General features: G+C 40.5%; 2 protein-coding genes across 3 annotated transcripts in view; one reads left to right on the plus strand and one right to left on the minus strand.

The window, feature by feature from the left end:
- The window catches only part of Atp10d (ATPase phospholipid transporting 10D (putative)), a 116,763-nt gene extending 114,278 nt beyond the window's left edge, over window positions 1–2,485 (plus strand). For both annotated transcript variants that reach the window (XM_004645674.2, XM_023705987.1), the window contains exon 23: window positions 1,731–2,485. In XM_004645674.2, the coding sequence (XP_004645731.1) occupies window positions 1,731–2,052 (322 nt within the window). In that variant the 3' untranslated portion in view covers window positions 2,053–2,485. The remainder of the gene's footprint in view (window positions 1–1,730) is intronic.
- A 3,522-nt stretch (window positions 2,486–6,007) lies between these two features.
- Corin (corin, serine peptidase) overlaps window positions 6,008–10,975 on the minus strand; it is a 303,897-nt gene continuing 298,929 nt past the window's right edge. The window contains exons 21-22 of the mRNA XM_023705996.1: window positions 10,904–10,975; window positions 6,008–6,980 (exon numbers count right to left, since the gene is read on the minus strand). Of these exons, the coding sequence (XP_023561764.1) occupies window positions 6,741–6,980; window positions 10,904–10,975 (312 nt within the window). The 3' untranslated portion in view covers window positions 6,008–6,740. The remainder of the gene's footprint in view (window positions 6,981–10,903) is intronic.

Genomic DNA, 10,975 nt, shown 5'->3' on the forward strand with positions numbered 1-10,975 from the left:
ACTGAGCAGTGCCACTATTAAACTAGAGCTGCCTTGTGGTGCTCATGGCCTTGACGAGAGGAATTTGTAGAATTTCAAAAGAAACAGTTACTTGAAGATTATATTCTTGAAAATGTTGGACCATCCACAGTATATTTCTATCCAATATGGTTGAGGTAAGCTGATAAGTGACCCCCCAAGAAAATGAATTCTATCTTCTATGGCAAAAAGGGGGATTTTTACAGATGTGATTAAATTAAAGACCTGGAGGCGTGGACATTGCCCTCAATTATCCAACTGGTTCCTGAATACAATCACAAGTGTCTCTGAGGGAGAGGCAGAGGGGGATTTGGCACAGGAAAAATAAATAAATAAATAAATAAATAAATAAATAAATAACACTAAGCTGGAAGAAGCAAAAACTAAATTATTTTCTTGGGCTTCCAGACAGAGAGAAAGTGACCTTTCTAACACTTTCATTTTATCCCTGTGAAACTGACTTCAGAATTCTTGGCTTCTACAACTGTGAAAGAATACACTTTTGTTGTTTTAAGCTTTCCAAGATTGTGATAATTTGTTTCAGAAGCCGTAGAAAAATGGTAGAGAATCTGAGCCCTGCTAGAGAAGACAACTCAAATATAGAAATGACTTTTAGAGACGGACAGGACCTAGAAGGATTTTGAGATGCACAGTAGGAAAATCCGAGATCTAGACCTTATACATAGCAAGGCGAAGAGCGTAGTACAGAAAGCCTATTTCGTCTTACAGAACGTGTATGCTGTAAAACGTAGCTAGAAATATGACTGATAGAGTCACTATGGGTGAAAACTCAGAAAAAAAAAATGAATGTGGCTTGGAAATTTCGGGAAAGAGTATCTTTGAAATATAGGGAAAGAGCATCTTTGAAAGCTTAGCTGAGCTGCTTCCTCAGAGACACCTAAGCAGAATTTGTAAGCAAATGAGCTTAGATGTCTGGCTGAGGTGGTTTCTAAGCAAGGTAGCCTGGTGCATTCTCATTGCTTAAAATAACACGTGAGAGGAAAGTGATTGAGAGATTTCTTAGGCTAACCAAAATTCACCATGTGTAATTCTCAGCCTGTCCAAATCGGAGAAGTCGCTGCATTTACGTTGATAAGGCCGGGTTCTGGGGAGACAGCCTCGAGGCAGGTGGGCAGGGCTTCTGCAGAGTGCTCAGGAGGTTAGGTGTGTGACATCTGGGCTCCTTTCACTGCCTCAGCAGCACATGGGGAAGATCTCCGCGGTCCCTCATTACTAACCATGTAAAGCTGATGACATTCACAGGGGACTCAGGCATTTTTCGAGAATGTTATATGGTAGAAAAACTGCCAGCTTGTTCTACAAGAAACAGTTTTGTGGAAAGTTGTTGAGTAGCCACAGGAACTAGGGCTAACACTCTGAGTCTGTTAAGTTTCAACATTCTGCCTGGTTTACATGTATTATCTCACTTAATCAAACAGTAAGCCTATAATATGTCAACTGTTTATAGCTCTCTTTTCACCGACTTTACTTTTGTTTACCTAGAACTTATAAGGCACTTACTATTTTCAAGTGCTTTACAAATCCTAATTTTGGATATTGTTTTATCTATATTTTATAGTTCACTCACCCTACTACTTGACTGCAGGAGCCAAGTGGCCACTCCATGCTTTCACTTTTCTTAATGGGTGTTTTTGTGGATCCCATTGTGCACTGGGGCCCAATTTAATTCTGTGATGTTCTTTGTCCCCTAGGTTTACATACCGAATTCTCCAGGGATCCCTGTTTCCACCTCCAATCCTGAGAGCTAAGCACCTGGACCACCTAACACCAGAGGAAAGGGCTGAGGCTCTTAAGAAGTGGAGAGGGGCTGGAAAGAAGAACCACGTGACACCCCAGCGTGCAGACCAGTCCACCAGGAAGTCGGGAAGGAGGCCAAGGTCTGGCCATCCTTCTGCTCTTGCAATGAAGTCAGCGACATCCTGTGCTGCTGAGCAAGGACACTTGCCTCTGTGTGAAACTGCTTTTCCAGGCTGCCACCCAGCAGCTGAGGCTCCAGATGTGACAAGACTCTAAAATGGGAAGAGGGCAGGTTTCCCCTCTCGAGACACAACTGTTCTTTCAAGTTTGAAAGGACTTGGAAGAGTGACCTCTATCAAGCACGGGTGACTGAAAGGTTTCCGTAATGGGTAGCACAAGCATCTCACAAGGCTGGTGAAGCTGACATAATGACCATTACGATATGTATCTACAGTTGTAAAAGAAGAATGTGATTTGTCCCAAACAGTGAAGAAAGTCAAATATTTAAGTAAGAATCAAATTGTGAAATACTGTTGGACTTGCTAAAAGGTGTTTTTTGTTTGTTTGTTTGTTTGTTTGTTTTTATCTGGATCTTGCTATGCAGTTCAGGCTGGCCTTGTGCTCACTTTTGCAGCCCCCAGGCTGGTCTCAAACTCACAAGGACCCTCCTGTCTTGACCTCCTAAGTGCTGCGGTTACAAGTGTGCACCACTATGCCCAGTTCTAAAAGCATTTTAATTTACTTAAACTTGCAAACATTACCACACAGATTAGTTTGAGAAGTATTTCTTATACTGGACACTCTCATATTTGTGGGAAATGCTTTAAGAAAGAAAACTTCATGTTGAGTTGTTCTTTTTTTTTTAAAAGAAATACAAAAACATGATAGACAATTTCAAAACAAGATGAAGGAAACAACAATTTAGTTACTATAATGCATACTGTTACTGGGTGTGATGGTACACACCTATAATCTCAGGGCTGTGGAGGCTGACCAGGAAAATCATGAGTTTGAGGCCAGCCTGGGCTACATAAGAAAATGTTGTCTCAGAAACAAATAATGAAAGTTTTAATTAAGAATAAATTGGATTGAAAACTAAGGGCTCAAAGAAAAATTCTATATGAATATGTATTATAAATGAAACATTTATAGAGAAGTTCCAAAGCCCCTTTTTAACAGTAATGGTAAAATATGGTAATAAGGTAATATGGTAATACTACCTCTTCAAAATGCAGTTAGTGACTATCAGTAGCTTTCTGTTTCCTCTGGAAGGATACCTTTGGTCTTCTGAGGAAAGACTGTAGGCAGTGCTAGTTGCTCATTTCAGTGTTTTCCTAAAGTAGAGCCTTGTAAGGAAAGCGGACGAGGGGCACCACTGGTCACCAGGGACAGAAGTCGTTCCTCTGTCATCTTCCACTGCAGAGAGGAGCTCTCATGTGGTCTCCCTCCCTGCAGATGTGGTCTGTTGGGAGACAGAAATGGAGCCTATAGCCAATTCATGAGGCAATTTCCCATATTCTAAAAAGCCTCGAAGTGAGTCAATTTCCAAACAATCTTCAAAACAGTGAAGGGTTTCTAGTCTTTGCAATATGTAATAACTTCTGGTGGTGTAGCCCTTGAAAAAGTGCAATATGAATTAATATTAATACAGATTTTTCCCAGAGGGCTTTCCCTGGTGTTCTTAGAAAAGCTTGTTTTCAGTCACTTACCAGAATATCGATAACAAGTTTCCAGCTGTTACAAATCTTATATACCTACTTTAGTGGGGGCCAAGAAACCGTTTTATACAGGAAAAGACATGTGTTATAATATAATCAAATACTCCTGTTGAAGTTATTTTAAAATTCTATCAGACTATTGTCACTAGCCACCAGAGAGAGAATCCTTTTCTTGAAACACCATTCCCATGCCCAGTGCCCCACCTCAGAATCTTATTACCATTCAGCAGTCATTCTCAGGGTTTAATTTCAAACATGCTGCGTACTTTCCTGGCCCAATAGTGTTTTTTATAGTCTTCTGTTATTACTGTAAATCATTTTTTATATTGAATAAGTTGTAGAACTTTTAAAACCCCACATGGCTAATGGAAGTGTCTTCTGCTTCCTTAAGAATTTTGTAAATAAACTATTTAATAATAAAGTGCGCCAAAGCATGGTCATTATTGCTGTAAACATGGGCTGCAGCCTTCGGTAATGGGTTCCAGAACTTAGAAGAAAAAGGACTGAAGCACAATGCCTGTAGAATGTAGTCCTGGCCCTTTCTAATGGAAGCACATCATTGATGTGTCATCTGTGACCCTCATGTGTCTGGCATTTATTCTCTGAGATCATCATGTCCTGATAAATAAAAATTGAGAGGTGTAGTCACTTGTAAATAGAGGATTATAGTCTAGAGATTAAAAGAATAAGCCAAAATGAAAAAGCAAACGGTCAATTTTTAAGACATGAATTATCTCTATATGTGAATAAAGGAAAACATTGGGAGGTCATGTGATGGGCCTACACTCTTATAAAATCCTCAAAGCTCTGAAAACTGCAAGATTTTTCACACATTATGTACAAACTCGATGTCCTGAACAATTGAGTCTATATATGTACTCCATGTAGTTATTCTTATATTTTGAAACAGCAATGTTAATGTACTTTATTACTAAGTATTAAACTGTATTTTTTTAATTCAGAAAACTCTGAATTCTGAAATATATCTGCCTTCTAGGATGAAGAGGTTTTGGATTAGTATTAAGCTTTTAAAGGGTCACATAAAAAATAATTCATTTACACAAAGTTCCCCAAACCAATATGTTCTATGGGATATTTCTCCAAATTTTTGGTGATGAAGCAATGTAAAAGATTAATAATATACATTTGGGGACATAATTTTATTACATCTTGAAGACCTGTATAGAAAGAATTGAATCAGGTTCTCAAAATGTACTCTAAATATTAAAGATTCATTTTCTCTTACCAGGGTGAAAGTTTTAATTGGACAGTGAGTAATTTGAACTGTTAACAACTTTTAACTTCAGGTTAACAAAAGAGCTACTGGTTGTGTAAAATAACAGGTTCCTGTGCAAGTAAAGATGTGGGACAAGTGGTTGGTAGGAAACCATCCGCGTGCTACGACAGAGGAATGAACAGTTTCCTGGGCCTTGCTAGCTAGGTTCCATTTCATAGAAAAAGATAGCACTTTATTTGTATCAGAATTATTTAAAATAAGTACAGTATGTACATTTCACTGAACCCAAGTTGATCAAAGCTAGAAGTAGTTACATTAAGCAGGTGCCTACAACTCCAACAAAGCTGATGTGTTCAACTCTCGTACATGTGGCCACAGTTCAGCGGTGGGCTTTCACATTCTCTTTAGGCTTTAAAAAAAAGCAAAACTACAAGACAGAAGATGAGTAACACAGAAAATAAGTGTCAAAACAACTTTTTGAATTTAAAATATGTTTACACATAGAAAAAATGTATACAAAAGAAGTATACAAAAATACATGTATAAAATTGCAGGTAGTCTATATTTGGTAAGCTGAGGCAGTCCAGGTTGCTGGTGGAGGTTAGTAGCGAATTCTATGGCTCAAAGGGCATGTTGCAGAATGGACATCTAGCTAATTAAATTAGGTATCTGTGCAGATTTGTGCCTTGGAAGTTTTTAGTAGAGAAAAGGACTTTTAACCACTAATTGCTTCAGAAATTGATTTATGTAAAGTAGCCTGATACTTAAAAGCAACTTTCAAATTTTGTTTTTAATTATCAATGAGAAGAAAAGGCAACACCAGATGCTAGACATAGGGGAAAATTATAAAGTGTTTTACTCTGTGAAATGTCTCATTGTGCTTTGAAATATATTTCTATGACTTTATTGTTATGAGTGAACACAGGAAAAGAAAAATTTCATATTTAATTTTGGGTGGGGTACATTGTAATTTTCTGTTTTAAAACACTGAATTTCTCCCATCTAGAGCAGGTTCTCCTTTGACAAACCTTAATTTCCATTTCCTTTTAACATAGGCAGAACAAAATATTTCCTATGCATATTTTTTAAACTTTTTATAAAATGTATTCAGTACAGAGTTCTGAAGGGTCTCACTATACAAATCAGACTCATAGTGATCCTCCTGTTTTCAGCCTCCCAAAAGCTGGGATTACAGGTGCGCGCCACCACACCCAGGCCCAGTCGCTATCTCAGCACGCCCTGGGGACTGGGCTGGCATGGCACTCCGGGCATCAAACCCTGGTCCCTGTGCCTGCCTAAGCAGGTGCATTAGCCCACTGAGCCATCTGGCTGGCCCTTCCCCATGTGTATTGATCTAATTGTTAAAACCCCAAAGAGCTGATGTGTACCAGGAAAGCTCCCAAAATGGGCAAAGCACTGTAGAGACCTTCCTGGAAAGTTACAAACTTGATTCAAATCCAGAAAGGACAGAACTGTTATTCCAGGGGTTACTGGAGAACTCTGCCTGTACGCTGTGCTTTGAGCTGCCTAAATGGCTGCTTTTTTTTAACTGCTATCTTTCATAAATTCTCTGAATTGCATACACTTTGGAAGAGTAAGTAAAAACAAATTATTTTGGCTTCCAGTAAATCAAGAGCCAGTCACCATCATTAATAGTGACATTTTTATCTAAATTACTGTGCTTGAGGGGCAGAAACTGGGATTTCATCAGCCTGGACTTGTGTCCTGTCACTGATAGAACCAAACTTTTGTAACCTGTTAAACCTCAGGCCTGCATATTTTAAATCTCTACAGAGTTGTTATCTACTTTCGTGATATAATCAAGGTTAGACCCGACAAAAGAAAACAGCCTGCTCTGCTTTTCTTAAAAGTTTTTCACAAAATTTTAGAGAAAAATTGGGGGAAAAGTCAAATAAAATTGGTCTGAAGCAAATATTAAAATTTGCAATGCATGTGGAGCTCCTTGTCCCCACGAAGTGGCTCTGTCCAGCCTCCACAGGGAGCGCTTCTCAGGCGCGGCCCTTCTCTCCGCGTGCTGCTGGCAGGGCCCTCTGATCACCCTTGCGCTGACTTAGGCGAAAGGTCTGGATGTATATCTGCTTCTCAATCCACCCAACGAAGTATGACACATTGCTGTACACTCCAGGACCCAGAACTTTGGAGAAGCAGATGGAGCCCCACGAAGTTAAGCCAAACAACGTCCACTGTCCTCCAGGCTGCTCACAGACAAGAGGTCCACCGCTGTCGCCCTGTGATGAATAGCAACAGACATCAGTCACCGGGATTGCTGAGCTCTGGTGACACCGTGTGGTCCCCAGGGTGCAACAAAGCCAAATCAGATTAACCAATTTCTTGGAAATGTTTAACAATACTTTTATTGTCAGGCTGTGGAGAAAATGTACTTCCTTTTGTATAAATGACACTTTCAAAGAAACATTATAAATCCTGGTCTTTGAAATGAGGGTGGCTTGGGAGGAGACTTTATTTGTAGGAAAGAGACATTTTTAGTCATTTCCTTCTTACAAAATATGTCATAAAACTTTATGTATTAGAACTGATTACCTCATAATCAATTTCATTCTTTAGGTTTTATTTATCTTTTTATTATTTTTATTAGAATATTTTTGCAGTACATCATGATTATAATTATTGTGAGGAGTTGGTGCAAGTATAAAATATATCTTGATTCTTTTATGTCTTTTTGTTTTTCACCCCTTATCCCCCTACTCTTTCCCCTCCTGTAGTATCTATGGTTTTCCTACCTTGTAAGGTTGGAAAGTAATATCATTTACTGATACTTTCCATGTATTAATTCATTTAATCTTCATAAGATATCTACAAAAGCAATTGTTGTTGTTGTTGTTGTTGTTGTTGTTGTTATGTTCATTTTAGAGATAATGTAACTGGCCCCAAGTTAATGAACTTATTGGCAGAGCTCAGATTTGAACTCAGACTTTCTGACAGGTTACCTTCTCCATGACTCCTGGGGTATCCTGCTTCTTGGGAATGTTAGTGCATATCATTGCTGTGAAGCAAAGGGGAGCTCTTGATTACACTGCATGCCTCTGTAGGGTGCCGACTGCCACCTGCGTAGCTTTCCAATGCCCTGATACTGAATAAATAAGGGGCTGAAAAACAACATTTTCTGCTGGAAGGCTTAAATTCCCTTCCTTCCTTCCTTCCTTCCTTCCTTCCTTCCTTTCTTCCTTCCTTCCTTCCTTCCTTCCTTCTTCCTTCTTCATTCATTTATATTTTCCAATTGTTTATTTCTGGAATTTTTTATTTCATATTTTAGGCCCTCGGTGACCATGGGTAACAAAAATCATGCATATGAGGGGAGCCTCTGTGTGGACTGCGAAGGGGCCTTCTTATTCACTGGTAGCAGCAAGTACTGTCCATCAGCTCAGTGACTTTCCAGAGTGTCACTGCTCTGTGCAACCTGTGACTGCCAGAAGCTTATCATTTCTGATGCTCCTGTCTCCATGACAACATAGTGAAACCCACTTTTTCAAAATCCAACTACTGGCCAGGAAGCCTGGTAGAGGAGGAGTCCAGAAGCACAGAAAATCAGGAAAAACCACAACAGGGACCTGCTTCTTAATACATTTTTAAAGACTAAATATGGAAGAAGAGAAAAAACTGCTGCCATTCCAGGAATACATATCCCATTTGGATGCAGGTCTCCCTGTGGGGATAATTTTCTGCTAGTGTGCACAGTATTACTGTGGAGGGCTTTCCCTCTTCCTTTTATTTCCTTAAAAATTTTTATTGTATATGTTTGCAATACATAAATTTTCCTAGAAAATTTTTTAATTTAATACATTTCATAAAAATGTTTTTCCTCTCCCCCCCATATAGTGAGGGTGCTCAATCATTTAGTTTGGGCAATTTTTCAGGAGAGTATGATTAACATGAGATGCACTCCAGATGATGGCCTGTCTTCTTGTCCAGATTCGAAATTAGAATTACTCAGCATCTACTCTGTGCAAAATTCTGTACTAGGCTTTCCTTAGAGGAGGAAGGCACGATTTTTGTCTTAGAGCAGCCAAAAGTCTGCTTGAGTAACAAGCATGACTTCACAGGAAACCAAAATCTAAGAAGTACAAAGAAGATTTCAGGGCAATATGTGATTCCTCCCAGGTGGGAGGGGCCCCAGTGCCTTCCTTACGTGTGGATTGTGAATGAAAGTCACACTGGTGTTTTAGATGAGAGAACAAGGTCAGCAGCCAACAATCCAACGTTAGTTCTTCTTCCCATTTGAAAAGCTCTATTTCCACTCATCTCTCCTCTATTTTAACCCTCTCCCCTCCTTGCCCCCTCCAGCCTTCCTCCACCCCTTGTCCCCCTCCCATTCGGAAAAGGCCTCCTACTTCACATTATCTATTCCTTGATGAGAGGTGAGGGGACAAAAAGAACTGAGGTGTGCTATGCAGGTACCAACTGCACGCAATAAACACAGTCATGGCCTACAAGCATGGTCTCATAAAAACATTTTAAATGAATGATTGATTCAAACTGAAAGGGCACAGCTAAAGATGGTCTGGTGCGGTCTGTGTTTCGCTTCCCCTCTTCCTCCTCCCAAGACTGCACCACTCTGTGGAAACTGGATGCCCCTTGAGACCATAGTGCTAAGAGAAGCAAATCAGACACACAAGCTTCAATATCGTAAGATTTCTCTTATATGTAAAAGCCAAGTATAAATAAATTAAACAGCGAAATAAAAGACAAGAGGAAAAGGGAGCTTGATCTTTGGCAAATATAGAAGGGATCTAGAATTGGAGGAAGACGGGAGCTGGGAGGGGAAGAGGAAATAAAAACATAATGCATGTCTGATGTGTTTTACTTAGCATTATGGTTTAAAGGGAGAATCTCAAAGTATAAATAAGGAGGAAAAATAAAAGATAATTGGACACAGGGAGACCTTTAGCAAGAAGGGAGGGAAAAAGGAGGGAGATGTGGGTAAGGATCAGGGAGGAGGGATCATACACCATGACATAAACTTGTCTGGTTTTGAGCCTTCTTTAGGAGTTATCAAGAGATCAACTCAAACATGCGCCAGAGGTGCTGGTTGTTGTAGTTGTTACAAATTATGCTGGAGAAAAGGAGAAATATATCCAGGCTTCAAAACATAGAACTTATTCTTTGGCTTTGGAAATCAAACCTGATCTTTTGTCCAGAAGGAAGGAACTTTGTGGCCACTGTGGTCTGAGGTGGATGAGTTGTGGCCACATGGCAGAAAGGAAGGTGGCCTCAGGGAATTCACCAGGGAATCATCTGCTTCCCTGCATCTATGACAACTATCTAGAGATCACCACTAGAAATCCTCTGACTTCCTGTCCTAAGCTGGATCATCAGAGATGTCATTTACTTGTGTTGGATTAGTGGCAATAACATTGTTGCATCTCTTCTTTGATACAGAAATGCGCAGAGCAAACTGTTGGATTCCAAATCAGCAAAAGCACGAAGGAGCTCTGTAGCAGCGTAGCGGCCGCCTCCCTCCTCTACAGGACTTCTTCGAGCACTTGCACATTTCCAAGTTTCCTTGTGTGCCAGCCAAGTACAACAGTCCATGAACATACGAATAAGAATTTCTTAACTGTGTGCCTGTAGCGCTACACTGGCATGCTCTACAGACTGCTGTGGATGGCCAGCAGCCTCAAGAGTCTAGAAAGGTCAGGTAGGGACATTTGAGAAATAACCTTAGGGCTGCAAGGCCCAGAAAATACCAGCTTCATCATTCGGAGGTACACTCCAGGGACAGAAGCACTGGTGTCTGCCTTAATGTCAGCTCCCTAGAGGCTGGAGGTATCCTCTGCCAGCTCCCCTGTTCCCCGAGGCAGCCAGGGTGGAGCCATGGATGCCACTTGCTTCTCTGTTTATTCTAGCCACCAACATGGTCAGACAGGATGGACTTGAAAATTGTCTTTCCTCCTGTTGCTGATGAAGGGTGCTGCTTCCCACTGGGAAGATGGAAGGCCAAAGGCAATCTGAGTGAAGTGCAAATGGATAGTAGGAGGGATTGCTGAGGTGCTGGCTGAAGGGAGACACACTGCAAATAGCTAAACATTTACAGACAACTTTCCAAGTATTCCTGAAGGGCCATCCACGAATAATAATAAGTTGACAAGGACCCGCTGAGCTGCGCTTCATGGGTAACCAGAAAGCACATTACCATGCACGAGTCCACCGTGCCAGGCTCATAGCCTGCGCATATCATCCGCGTGGTGATGGTCTTCATGTCAAA

Source organism: Octodon degus, unplaced genomic scaffold (genome assembly GCF_000260255.1).
Source record: "Octodon degus isolate 3935 unplaced genomic scaffold, OctDeg1.0 scaffold00235, whole genome shotgun sequence".
Classification (NCBI taxonomy): domain Eukaryota; kingdom Metazoa; phylum Chordata; class Mammalia; order Rodentia; family Octodontidae; genus Octodon; species Octodon degus.